Source organism: Hyaena hyaena, unplaced genomic scaffold (assembly GCF_003009895.1).
Source record: "Hyaena hyaena isolate Hyena2069 unplaced genomic scaffold, ASM300989v1 scaffold_917, whole genome shotgun sequence".
NCBI lineage: Eukaryota > Metazoa > Chordata > Mammalia > Carnivora > Hyaenidae > Hyaena > Hyaena hyaena.
This window is the reverse complement of record NW_024081537.1, coordinates 651,466-666,228: the sequence shown is the minus strand read 5'-3', so window position 1 is coordinate 666,228 and position 14,763 is coordinate 651,466. Positions and strand designations below refer to the sequence as shown.

The following is a 14,763-nucleotide window of genomic DNA, read 5'->3' as shown; positions in this document are numbered from 1 at the left end:
TAGATATTTAGGTGCTCCCATATTCGGTGCGTAGACAGTTATGATAGTTCTTCCTGTGGATAGACCCTGTAACTATTATGTAATGCCCTTCTTCATCTCTTGTTATTGTCTTTAATTTAAACTCCAGTTTGTCTGATATAAGTATAGCTACTCCGGCTTTCTTTTGATTTCCTGTAGCATGATATATATTTCTCCATCCCCTTACTTTTAATCTGAAGGTATCTTCCAGTCTAAAATGAGTTTCTTGTAGACAGCATATAGATGGATTTTGGTTTTTTATCCATTCTGCTACCCTATGTCTTTTGATTGGAGCATTCAACCCATTTACATTCAGTGTTATTATTGAAATATGTGGGTTTAGAGTCTTTGTATCTTTTGTAGGGTTCATGTTTGCGGTGGTGTCTCTGGTATCTTTGTTCCTTGCAACCTTTCATTCAGAGCATCCCCCTCTGAATATAAGTATAGGTACTCCAGCTTATTTTTTACTTCCTGTAGCATGATAGATATTTCTCCATCCCTTTACTTTCAATCTGAGGGTGTCCTTTTGTCTAAAATGAGTTTTTTGTTGACATCAAATATATGGATTTTGTTTTTTTATCCATTCTGCTACCCTATGTCTTTTGATTGGGGCATTTAGTTCCTTTACATTCAGCGTTTGTATTGAAAAATATGCGTTTAGAGTCATTATGTCCTTTGTGGGATTCATGCTTGCAGTGTGTCTCTAGCATCTTGCATTCCTTGCAACATTTCCCTCAGAGTGTCCCCCTCAGGATTACTTGTAAGGCTGGTTTAGTGGTGACAAGTTCTTTCAATTTTTGTTTATTGGAAAGACTTTTATCACTCCTTCTATTCTGAACGACAGGCTTGCTGTATAGAGGATTCTTGGCTGCATATTTTTTCTGCTCATCACATTGAATATCTCCTGCCATTCCTTTTTGGCCTGACAAGTTTCATTAGATAGGTCTGTCACCACTCTGATAGGTTTCCCTTTGTATGTTAGGACCCTTTTCTCCCTAGCTGCTTTCAAAATTCTCTCTTTGTACTTATATTTTGCCATTTTCACTATGATATGTTGTGCAGAAGATCAATTCAAATTATGTCTGAGGGGAGTTCTCTGTGCCTCTTGAATTTCAACGTCTACTTACCCCCCCAGGCTGGTTGGGGAAGTTCTCTGCTATGATTTGTTCCAGGACTCCTTCAGCACCTATCCCTCTCTCTTCCTTTTCCCTCTTTCTTTCTTTTCTGGGATTCCTAGGATACAGATATTGTTCCGTTTGATTGTATCGCTGAGCTCTCTAACTCTTCTTTCATGTTCCTGGATCAGTTTATCTCTATTTTTCTCAGTTTCTTCTTTTTCTATAAGAGTGACTTCTAAATCCCTTATTCTCCTTTCTGCCTCTTCAATCCGTGCATTGGATGCCTCCAGTTTATTATGTATCTCATTTGTCATAGTTTTTAATTCATCATAACTATTTTTAAGCTCCATGGTGTTTGTAGCCATAGTTTCTTTGATGTCCTCTATGCTTTTTTCAAGCCTGGCGATTAATTTTATGATTATTGTTGTAAATTGTTGTTCAGTTATGTTGCTTATATCTGTTTTGAGCAGTTCTTTAGCTGTCAATTCCTTCTGGAATTTCTTTGGAGGAGAGCTCTTTCATTTCATCATTTTGGTTAGCTTTCTATCTCTTGTTAGTTTTAAAAGCTTGTTATTCTCTCTGCACTTTTGAGCGTTGCTGTACCTAAGTAGGCTCTTTGATTGTCCTGGGCCTATCCATTCAGAAAGTGTTCTTTGAATGGTATCTCTTGGTCTCTCTTGTTGAGACCTCGTTATTTTATTTTCCTACTCGTAGTGGTATTTGGGACTCTCCACCATGTGTACTTTGGCTTGTTTCTTGAGGTAGCCCTGGAGAAGATGACAGACAGACAACACACAGGGAACAAAGGCACACAAATGCACAGACAAATCCAACAAACATGCAAACCGAAAGGAAAATGAAAAAGTAAGGAGAAAAGAGGGAGGAGGGAAGGCGAATAATAAAAAATAAAAATAAAAATATATAAAAAAGAAGAAAAGAAAAGGAAAAAAGAAGGAACCTAATAGACAACGAATAGTTTAAAGCATATAACCAGATTTCCCAGCTACAATTAAATAGCCGGGTGTATGCAGTGCTGGTTGAAGAGCATAAAGAAAGAGAGAAATGACAGGGCAGGGATGAGGTGAAATTGGAAATGAAATGAGCAGGCAGAAGGAATAAGAAGCTTTTTTCAAAGAGCAAAGGAGTGGAATATGGTTGAAGAGGTGAAAGAAATGACGATGGTGTTATCCAGAGAAACTATATAGTCTGAATACTCCAGAGAGAAAGAGATGAAAAGGTAGGTAGGTGTAGAATTTACATCTAGAGAATGGATTAAATGTGACTGTTTAAGCAAGCCAGTGACCAGATTTGGTCTTGCCCGGGGCTCCATTTAAAAAAAAAAAAAAAAAAAAAAGAGGAAGGCAGCTCTCTAGCAGTGATGGGCGTGGTTTTTATCCAATGAGTTCTGCGAGGCCTGCCTTGGCGGTTGTAGGAAGAATGGCGGCGCTCCAGTCCCTTCTTGAACCAAGTGCTGCAACTCACTTTTTTGGGTGTGTAAACTCCCTGTGCCGGGGGCACAGCCAAGGCGGGCCGTGCTCTATATCCCAGGCTCTATATCCTCGTTTCCGGATCTCAGTCTGCGCACCCCATTGAAACTGCCAGAGACAGAAACTCGCAGGCGATCCCCTCAGGGCAGTCCAAGCCTCTTGCCTTCCCCCTGAGGACTGAGCCAGAAACTGCTGCTCCAGTCTCCTCCAGGTCCCTTGGCGAGCGACAAGTAGTTTCATCCAGGGGTAGCCTGGGATGAGTGAGTCCCGCCCAGGGTCAGCTGGAGAGGAGGAAACTGGGTCCCTCTGTGTCCTGTCGCTGGAAACATGAACTTGCGGGCAAATCTCCCAGTTTTAAACCCTTCGCCCTTCCCTCTAGGGATCCAGCCTAGCCAGAAGCACAAAGGAGGGGCGCTGTGCGTCCCCTCCAGGTTGAGCAGGCGCGCAAGGAGCAGTTCCCCTGGGGGTCTCTTGGGACGAGTGTGTCCCGCCTCGGGTCAGCTGGAGAGCAGGAAACCAGGTCCCTCTGTGTCCTGAGCGGAGGTTTCACTGTTCCCCAGCAACAGTGACAGTGTCTTGAGCAGTTTTGGCCACTCTCTTTCCCCTCTAAACTCCCTACAGAGGGAATCGGCCCCATCCCTCTGAGTCTCTGGTCCTGGACCGATTTTATCTTTCCCAGTTTGCACTCACGCTAGAAGGTTTTCTCAGTGGACTCTGTCTCCTTTTCCTCCAAAAACTCCTGGATTCTGTAAGGGTTCCTATGGCTTCAGGCCTTCTCCCTGCGAGATACGGGGGCGAGTGCAATATACGGACTTTCCTACTTCTCTGCCATCTTCCCCCCTCTCCCCTATGGAGGTTTCTGACTACTACTTAATAATTATGGATTTGAGTCATTAGTCATGTATATTCAATGCAAATATTTTCTCCCACCCTGTGGCTAGCATTTTCACCACTGTCTTTTGATAGAGACCGTGTATTAATTTTTAATACATCCTAATTGATCCTCTTTTACCTTTGTTATTAGTGCTATTTTATGTCCTATTTAAGTAATCTCTACTTCTTCCAAGGTCATAAAGATATTCTCTCATGTTTTCTTCTAAAAAAATTATTGTTTTACCTTTCACCTTTTCACATTATATCTACAATCCATCTGAAATTTATTTTTGTGCATGATGAGAAATAAAAGTCAAGATTTCTTTCTCTGTCTCTTTCCTTCCCTCCCTATCAGCCTCTCTTACCCTCTCCCTCTCTGCTTTTGGACTTTCTGTTATGTCCCATTAGTCTATTTGTCTATCATTCCAATAATAATACCTATAGATTTAGAATATACATGTAGCTTTAAAACTTTGAAATAAGTCTTGATATATGGTATTAGATTTGATTAGATTGTAAGTTCTCTAGCTTTTTTCTTCTTCAAGATTGCCTTAGCTATTTTTTATACTTTTGTACTTTTATCTAAATTTTACAATCAGTGTTTTCTTCACATTTATCCTTCTTAGTGTTTACCAACTTCTTGAATCTTTAGACTGATAACTTTAAAAATGTTTGACCTGTATTTAATTATTGCTTTTGCTCTTTTCTCTCCATTTTTCTTCTGCAAAATTACACATCACAATGTATTTTACTGTGTCCCACATTTCTTACTTTTTTCTGTATTTTTGTGTCCCTGTGTTTCAGTTTTGCTATTTTCTGTTTACCCATTTTTAAGTTCTCTGATCCTGTCTTCTGCTTGTTAAATCTTCCCATTGAATTCTGAAGTTTGCATGTGTACTTTCCCATAGGTAATTTCTAATGTGTTCTTCTTTATAGATTCCAATTTTCTGTTGAAATTCTGTTTTATCTCTTTTAACTCTTATATTCATCTTTTTTCCTTTTCCTTGGACATATTAACCATAGTTGTTAAGATTCCTTGTCTACAAACTCTGATATGGCAGTCACCTGTGGATCTATTCCATATTCTACCCCCTACCTTTTGTTTTGTTTTGTTTTAAAATCTTGGTTTTAGGTCATATAGTCCTGTCTATTGGTATGTTTATTGATTTTTTTATTGAATTCCAGACATTGTATAATAAAACTGTATAGTTTTCAGATGATGTTGGCTTCCACTAGAGGGGCTTCATTTTTCCCTTTGCTAAGCAGATAGTTTGGGAGAAATATTACCTTAATCCCATAAGGGACTGAGTTGGGTTATAGTTTTGGTTAAACTTGATATGTCCCTGCTGTTCCCTTGTAAACAGGGCATTGCTTCTCTAGGGTTTTAAACTGATAGCCTAGCATGTCTTCTTTTTTTTTGCATTGGGAGACTGTAGGAAAGCCAGCTTTACTTTTTAGAGGTTTTCATATTCTTGTTTGTCCTTATGATTTATTCATATTCAAAATTCAGCAACTGTATTGAGAGGGATATCAGCCAAGAGTTTGAGACCGTCTAGATCTCTATTTTTATCACTTTAGTTCTGTGTACCCATTAAAACTATTGCTTTTTTTATCTATCATCTAGCATCAGCCCTATGGCTAGAGTCAAACTTGAATTCTAAGCTGCAATCCATGGCTAGAATTGACAAATATCACAAAGAATGAAGAAGCTGCAGGTTACACATTCATCTATGGGAGGTTCTACCTTTTCTCCAGAATTTTTGTCTTTCAATCTTTTTTTTTTTTTTTAAATGTTTTATTTATTTCTAGGAGAGAGAGAGAGAGAGAGAGAGAGAGACAGCGTGAGCAGGGGAGGGTCAGAGAGAGAGGGAGTCACAGACTGAAATAGGCTCCAGGCTCTGAGCTGGCAGTCAGCACAGAACCCGATGCGGGGCTCGAACCCACGAACCGCGAGATCATGACCTAAGCGAAAGTCAGATGCTCAACCGACTAAGCCACCCAGGCGCCCCTGTCTTTCAATCTTCATTGCTTCTACAGTTCTATGTTTTCTAAGTGTTCAGGAGCCATTGTTATTTATCATCTGAACTATTGCCACAAACTTTAACTGGATTTCCTTCCTCTATTCTTCCCATACTTATATTTTAACAGAGTATCCACAATTATTAAAACATAAGTTAGATAATATAATCATTTTGTTCAAAATATCCCAATTACTCTTCATTTTCTCTCAGTAAAATTCAATGTCCTTTAATGTCCTACAAGATTATAGATGACCTGCCTTCTTCTTTGATCTCATACTCTCCTAGTGCTTTCCCCTTTACTGTGTCCAGCCATAATGAACACTGATCGTCCTTGAAGAAGTTAGATACTTTTCTGACTCAGGGTCTTATCCCGGGCTGTTCCCTCTACCTAGAGCACAGTTTCCTCTAATATCTGCATTGTTAATGCTTTTACCTTTTTAAAATCTCTGCTCAATTGTCACTTTTTCAAAGAGGACTATGCTTAATACTCTACTTTAAATTTCAGTGGCAACACCTATCTTCCATCTAGACATGACTGATTCCCCTTATTCTGCAATATTTTTGTCTTCCCATAGTTATTTTCAATATACAACATACTTCATACTTTACTTTTTATTTTTTTTATTTAAAAAATTTTTAATGTTTATTTATCTTTGAGAGACAGAGACGGACAGAGCATGAGCGGGGAAGGGGCAGAGAGAGAGGGAGACACAGCATCCAAAGCAGGCTCCAGGCTCTGAGCTAGCTAGCTGTCAGCACAGAGCCTGACGCGGAGCCGGAGCCCGAACCCACAAAGCGTGAGATCATGAGCTGAGCCGAAGTCGGAGGCTTAACCAACTGAGCCACCCAGGCGCCCCTATACTTTACATTTTAATCTATTGTTTATTTTATCTTCCACCGTCACTCTCTCCTCTATAATCTAAGCTCCACAAAGACAGGGTCTTTGTTTTAGTCATTGATGTATTCCAAACTCCTACAATAGAGCCTGGCACATAAAAGACAATCTATAAGTATTTGACAATGATTGAAAAAAATATGTCACATGTAATTATTTGGGTCTTTTCAAATGCTCCTTTTAATTTAAAATACAGAGTTAAATTTAATTTAGACACAATCAACACAGACCTTGATATATTGCTCAGATGACTCCCTATATGAAACTTACTCTGAAATTCTTACAGTTAAACTGACTCAAATTTTATTCAATTTTGATTTTTCTAATTTATTTAAAAATGGGCTATGTATCTACTCATTTCTCCGTGAGATTTACAGTTACTGGTAAAGGCAATACTCTGTAAAAATAAGAAAATTTCCAGAGTCTCTTTCTATCTACCATTTACTGTAGAGAATTAATAGAATTACATAAGATACAGGTAGAAAAGGCATTCAAAAATATAAACACATTCTCTTTTGGGTATCTTGTCCTTAGGAAGCAGCTATTATACTCCAATTTAGTTAGTTTGTTTGCTTATTTATTTATTATGCATTTGTTTACTCATTCTCAATTATGTATTTAAATTGCAGTTACTTTATATTCAGTGTAACATTAGTTTCAGGTGTACGATATAATGGTTCATCGCTTATATACATCACTCAGTGCTCATCAAAATATATTAGCTCTGTCTTGCTCTATTTTCTGACAATTTAGGAGACATAAGTTAATTTTTCAATTAAATGACAGGAATGAGTCTGAAAGGGTGAGATAATATTTGCTATCTAGAAAGAAAACTCTATAAAAATTACATCTCCTCCTCCTGATTAGTTAGTACTATTGAACGCCACTCCCCTTCCCCATTCCCATACCAGCCTGGGTTTTAGCTTTAGGAACTACGAGGGGACAGAATAGGAAATACTCATTTTCCTTCAGAAAAATATCAGGTAAACAGAAGTGAAAAAAATACATACAGCTTCCAAACTTCAGTGGGCAGGCATGTACGTCCATAGGAAAATCTTCCAAATGCATGGGACATTCAGCATGGATTGTCAACCTAACACAAGGAGAACACAAAATTAGATTAAGCTAAAATGAAAGGTATTAAACAGAGAGCTGAGTTCTCATTTACCAGCAATAGGGTGCCCCATAAGAATAATGGGATTTCATTTACTTAGGTTCACTGAGATAGAAATCTTTATGAACACAAGTGATGAATTAATAGGACCAGACAGCAACTCAAAGTAGCATTCAGTATTTAGATTTTAAAATCAGATTTGAGGGGCGCCTGGATGGCTCAGTTGGTTAAGCATCTGACTTCAGCTCAGGTCATGATCTCATGGTTCATGGGTTCAAGCCCCGTGGTGGGCTCTGCACTAACAGCTAGCTCAGAGCCTGGAGCCTATTTCAGATTCTGTGTCTCCCTCTATCTATAACACTCCCCTGCTCACGCTCTCTCCCGCGCTCTCTCACTCTTGCTCTCTTTCTCTCTCTCAGAAATAAAATATTAAAAAATTTTCTAAATAAAATAAAATTTCAGATTTGAATCCCACCTTACCACCTTTAGAAAAAAATTTATAACTTATCTGCCTTAGCTGAGCTCTCTCAGCCAGCTCTCCCCCTCAAAGAAGCCTTAAAACACCAGGTTCTGACTTATTCACTGCTTGATAATAGTTTAATTATTTATTAAATAATTCTCATCAGCAGGCTATCGAGTGAGTAAATCCACTGAAAGACTACAGTGGGGGGGGGGTGCCTGCGTGACTCAGTCGATTAGGGATCCGACTTTGGCTCAGGTCATGATCTTACGGTTCTGGGGTTCGAGCTCCGCGTTGGGTGTGTGCTGACAGCTAGTTGAGAGCCTGGAGCCTGCTTCAGATTCTGTATCTCCCTTTCTCTCTGACCCGCCTCTGCAGGCGCTCTCCCTCTCTCGCTCGCTCTCTCTCTCTCTCAGAAATAAATAGATCACAATGTTATGAAACTCGAAATCAATCACAGGAAGAACTCTGGAAAACCTCTTAAAAAATGGAGGTAAAAGAACACCCTACTAAAGAATGAATGGGTGAATCAGGCAATTAGAGAAGAAATTAAAAATTATATGGAAACAAATGAAAATGAAAATACAACAATCCAAACTCTATGGGATGCAGCGAAGGCAGTCCTAAGAGGAAAGTACATTGCACTCCAGGCCTATTTCAAGAAATTACAAAAAGCACAAGTGCAAAATCTAATAGCACACCTCAAGGAACTAGAGAGAGAGCAACAAGAGCACCCCAAACCCAGTAGTAGACGAGAAATAATCAGTGCAGAAACAAACAATATAGAAACCAAAGAAAAAGTTGAACAGATCAATGAAACCAAGAGTTGGTTTTTTGAAAAAATAAACAAAATTGACAAACCTCTAGCAAGGCTTCTCAAAAAGAAAAGAGAGAGCACTCAAATAGACAAAATCATGAATGAAAATGGACTGATTACAACCAACCCCTCAGAAGTACAAGCAATTATCAGGGAATACTATGAAAAATTATATGCCAACAAATTGGACAACTTGGAAGAAATGGATTAATTCCTCAACACACACACACTACCAAAATTCACACGGGAAGAAACAGAAAACCTGAACAGACCCATAACTAGTGAGGAAATCAAATCAGTTATCAAAAATCTCACAACAAATAAGAGCCCTGGGCCAGATGGCTTCCTTGAGGAATTCTACCGGACATTTAAAACAGAAATAATACCGATTCGCCTCAAGCTATTCCAAAAAGTAAGAATGGAAGGAAAACTTCCAGACTCATTTTATGAAGCCAGTTTCACTTTGATTCCCAAGCCAGACAGAGACCCAGCAAAAAAGGAGAACTCCAGGCCAATATCCTTGATGAATACGGATGCAAAAATCCTCAACTAGATACTTGCAAACCGATTCCAACAGCACATAAAAAGAATTACCCACCAAGACCAAGTGGGATTCATTCCTGGGTTAGAGGGATGGTTCAATATTAGCAAATCAAACAATGTGATACATCACACCAACAAAAGAAAAGATAAAAACCATATGATCCTGTCAACAGATGCAGAAAAACCATATGACAAATACAGCATCCCTTCTTAGTAAAGACCCTCAAGAAAGTCGGGATAGAAGGAACTTAAACATCATAAAAGCCATCTATGAGAAGCCCTCAGCTAACATCATCCTCAACGGGGAAAAACTGAGAGCTTTCCCCCTGAGATCAGGAACATGACAGGGATGTCCACTCTCACCACATAGTGCTGGAAGTCCTAACATCAGCTGCCGGGAGCTGCACCGGCCTCTTTGGATGGCAGTCACAGCAAGGAAGTGACAATGTTTGCAGCTCCTCCCATGAGAAATGAAAACTAGTATCTCCTTCTGCTACTATTGGCTCATGTTGGATATAAGCCTACTGGTATTGACCAGGCCTCACAATATTCCATGTCAGACCCATATTCTGAATACAGATACCTCATAAGGAAAAGCATATTCCTGCCTTTGCAAAAGAGATTTTAGATGAAAGCTCTATGGGCGATTGTCAAAAGGTTCTTCCTATGGGCCTTGCAGATCCAAGGCTTAGGGGGTTAAGAACACAAGAATTACAATTGAGCCTGGCCCTGAAACCAAGGGCCTCTTTTGGGGTTAAGAGCAAAACACAGTTACCACATATATCTTTGCTAATTGGTAAAACATATCAGTCCCTTCCTCAAGGCCTACTTTCCACAAACACCCTCTCTTACACTGGCAGCTGGGATGATGATAGATAAAAGTAGCTAAAACATTACCCAGGGGCAAAAGACTGACCCATTCAGGGTCCCCATGTTAGTCTCCACAAACAAACCAATTCAGAAACATTCATCCTCTTGAGAGCCAGACAAAATACTCCTATCTTATCTTTATACAATTTTACCTTTATGTTATCCTTTTTTTCACTAAGAACATTCTGTTATTTCCTTGGTCGGAATAATTCTACTATTGATATCACAAAAGGCCTCCCATTGTAAGAAATTCTTTTCTATGACTTCATCTTGTTGCTGAACCTTTAAATAAAGATACAAATACCGACAGGACAGAGATGCCTGACTGGTGATCAGAAAGAATCTCCGGGGCATCTCTCACTCTCTCTCTCTCTCTCTCTCTCGCCGACACTGTCCATCCTTCAGGGACCCCTGGACCTGTCGGAGCCAGCTCGGCCTCCGGCAACAGCCATCAGACAACAAAAGGAAATCAAAGGCATCAGAATTGGCAAAGAAGAAGTCAAACTTTCACTTTTTGCAGACGAAATGATACTCTACATAGAAAACCCGGCAGATTCCACCAGAAGCCTATTAGAACTGATCCAAGAATTCAGCCAAGTTGCAGGGTACAAAATCAATGTACAGAAATCGGTTGCATTTTTGTACATCAACAATGAGGCAACAGAAAGAGAAATCAAGAAACTGATCTCATTCACAATTGCACAGAAAACCATAAAATAAATACCTAGGAATAAGCCTAACCAAGGATATAAGAGATCTGTATGATGAAAACTATAGAAAACTTATGAAGGAAATTGAAGAAGACACAAAGAAATGGAAAAACATTCCATGTTCATGGATCAGAAGAATAAATATAGTTAAAATGTCATTACTACCCAAAGCAATGTACACATTCAATGCAATCCCAATCAAAATTGCACCAGCATTCTTCTCAAAACTAGAACACACTCTCCTAAAATTTGTATGGAACCACAAAAGGCCCCGAACACCCAAAGTAATATTGAAGAAGTAATATTGAAGTAATATTGAAGAAGAAAACCATGGAAACAATCCATAAAACTAATAGGCAACTGACGGAATGGGAAAAGATAGTTGCAAATGACATATCAGATAAAGGGCTAGTATCCAAAATCTATAAGGAACTCACCAAACTCCACACCCGAAAAACAAACAACCCAGTGAAGAAATGGGCAGAAGATATGAACAGACACTTCTCCAAAGAGGACATCCAGATGGCCAACAGACACATGAAACGATGCTCAGCGTCCCTCCTCATCAGGGAAATACAAATCAAAACCACCCTGGATACGACCTCACACCAGTCAGAGTGGCTAAAATGAGCAAATCAGAGAACTCTAGATGCTGGCGAGGATGTGGAGAAACGGGCACCCTCCTACACTGTTGGTGGGAATGTTAACTGGTGCAGTCCCTCTGGAAAACAGTGTGGAGGTTCCTCAACAAATTAACAATAGAACTCCCCTATGACCTAGCAATAGCACTGCTAGGAATTTACCCAAGGGATTCAGGAGTGCTGATGCACAGGGGCACATGGACCCCAATGTTCATAGCAGCACCTTCAACAATATCCAAAACATGGAAAGAGCCTAAGTATCCATCAACAGACAAATGGGTCAAGAAGATGTGGTTTACTCTACAATGGAATACTACATGGAAATGAGAAAGAATGAAATCTGGCTATGTGTAGCAACAGGAATGGAACTTGAGGGTGTTATGCTGAGCAAAATAAGTCAGGCAAACAAGAACAGATACCATATGTTTACACATATAGGAGGATTATAAGGAACTTAATAGAGGAACGTGGGGGAGAAGGAGGGGGGAAACAGTTGGGGAGAGGGAGGGAGGCAAACCATGAGAGACTCTTGAATGCTGACAACAAACTGAGGGCTAATGGGGGTGGGGCAGAGGGGAGGAGGGGTGATGGGCATGGAGGAGGGCACTTGTGAGGATGAGCACTGGGTGTTATATGGAAACCAACTTGACAATAAGCTATTAAGAAAAAGAAATACATAAAACATTTTCAAAAAATTTAAAGACTACACTGGGAAGGAGAGATTAATATCTTTATCTTGATAATGAACAGGTACAAAAGATGGCTCTGCTGGTCATAGCAACTATCTAGCTTTCTTGAAGGAGATGGCTCTTGGAGAACATATACTGCATGCGCATGCACACATGTTCTTGTGCACTCATGCATGTGCACACACGCACACACACAACTGGCCAGGAAAAAGAAAATGAAGGTAATGGAGGACATCAAAAACCTCAGAGGTTAAGTCTAAAGACCTCATGCTTTCTTAATAGTAACAATATGTGAAAGAGACTGCATGGATTCCTCAATGAAAATCTGAATGGAGTATGATTTGGAATGGTCACATATTCATTCTGTTTTATTACTCTGCATAAATAATCTATTCTAAGATATCCCCTCTGATTTCTTGCCAACAAACTGGGAAATCTGGAAGAAATGGATAAATTCTTAGAAACTCCCACACTACCAAAGCACAAAAAGGAAGAAATAGAATTTTTTAACAGGCCCATATCCAGCAAAGGGATTTAATCAGTAATAAAAAATCTCCCAACAATTAAGAGTCCTAGGCCAGGGGCGCCTGGGTGGCTCAGGATTCAGCTCAGGTCATGATCTCATGGTTTGTGGGTTCAAGCCCCGTGTCGGGCTCTGTGCTGATTGCTAGCTCAGAGCCTGGAGCCTCTCTTCGTATTCTGCATCTCCCTCTCTTTCTGTCCCTCTCCTGCTCATGCTGTCTCTCCCTTTCTCCCAAAAACAAATAAAACATAAAAATAAATAAAAATAAAAGAGTCCTAGGCCAGATGGCTTCTCAGGGAAATTCTACCAAATATTTAAAGAAGAATTAATGCCTTTTCTTCTCAAACTTCTAAAAAATAAAAAAGAAAAGGAAGAAAAAAAAAAAAAGAAAAAAAGTAATAGAAGGAAAACTTCCAAACTCATTCTACAAAGCCAGCATTACCAAAACAGGCAAAGACCCCCCTAAAAAGGAAAACTACAGTCCAATGTCCCTGATGAACATGGATGTAGAATTTCTCAGTAAAATACTAGCAAATGAGAATCAATAGTACATTAAAAGAATTATTCACCATGATCAATTGGGTTTATTTCTGGGCTGCTGGGCTGATTTGATATTCACAAACCAATCAATGTGGACACCACATTAATAAAAGACAGGATAAGAACCATATGAACCTCTTAATAGATGCAGAAAAAGCAGTTGACAAAATGTAGGATTTTTTTTTTTTTTTATAAAAACCCTCAACGATGGTAGGGATGGAAGGAACATACTTCAACATCATAAAGGACATATGTGAAAGACCCATAGCTAATATTCTCAATGGGGAAAAACTAAGAGCTTTCCCCCTAAAGTCAGGAACATGACAAGGGATGGCATCTCACTACTGTTGTTCAACATACTACTGGAAGGCCTAGCCTCAGTAATCAGACAACAAAAAATAATAAAAGGCATACGAATCGGCAAAGAAGTCAAACTTTCACTCTTTGCAGACGACATGATACTCTTCATGGAAAAGTTGAAAGGCTCTTTTTTTTTTTTTTAAGTTTATGTATTTATTTGGAGAGAGAGAAAGCACAAGTGAGCACAAGTGGAGAGCCTCTCCACTTCCAACCCAGAGCCTGATGTGGGCCCTAACTCACAAGCCACGAGATCATGACCTGAACCGAAGTTAGGCACTCAACCGACTTGAGCCACAAAGGGGCCCCTGAAAGACTCTTTAAAGAATTTTGAGCCTCAACTTTCCTTGACCTAGGTAGTAGCCTCCCATGTGGAAATGGGACCTACAGAGTATAAAGTTAGAGTTCTTTGGAGCCTAGCTCTGATGAGTTATTTCTAGCTAACTTGTATATCTCCTGGTTATACTGGATTCAATCTATGCCATTCTCTTGGACTTCTAGGTGGCCAACTGGACAGCATTTCAAGTCCTAGCTAATTGTTAAACCTGAAGAATGTGTAACACTTCACAAGTGATCATAGGAGCAATACTAGATATTACTTAAAGCAGGCTAATTAAAGCAAACGTGCTGAGGGGTATGTTAGCAAGAATTCTAGCCTAAAAGGTAGAAGCCAAGTGTATGCTCTTCAACAAATACTTATTCATCTCTTATTTTTACTTCTCCCATCAAAACAGTAAAAGGTTGACACTAGATAGCAAATATCCTTGAAGATCTAACTAATCCCTTTAATATTTACAAAATTTTTCAAGTGTCTTGGACAAAAGCTTAATTTTCAAGTCAGCCTGCAATATCCCATCAATCCACTCTTTATTCTAAAGGCATAAAGGAATTTCATAATTCAAAGGATCTGACACACACAAAAAATTTATTTCACTGAGAAACCTGTTCCTTATGTTGGATACATAAAAGATTCCATGATGGTTTAATAAAGAAAATTGTGTTCCCTCTTTCCACTTATATTAGTATTTCCAAGACATTGTCTTTTATGAGTAATGCCAAGGGGAAATTACTTTATGTCTACCCAGCA

At 39.3% G+C, this 14,763-nt stretch overlaps 1 protein-coding gene across 1 annotated transcript in view; it reads right to left on the bottom strand.

The window, feature by feature from the left end:
* Positions 1 to 14,763, bottom strand: part of GABRA3 (gamma-aminobutyric acid type A receptor subunit alpha3) — a 338,456-nt gene that overhangs the window by 84,037 nt on the left and 239,656 nt on the right. Inside the window, exon 6 of the mRNA XM_039220703.1 lies at positions 7,423 to 7,505. Within this exon, the coding sequence (XP_039076634.1) occupies positions 7,423 to 7,505 (83 nt within the window). The remainder of the gene's footprint in view (positions 1 to 7,422; positions 7,506 to 14,763) is intronic.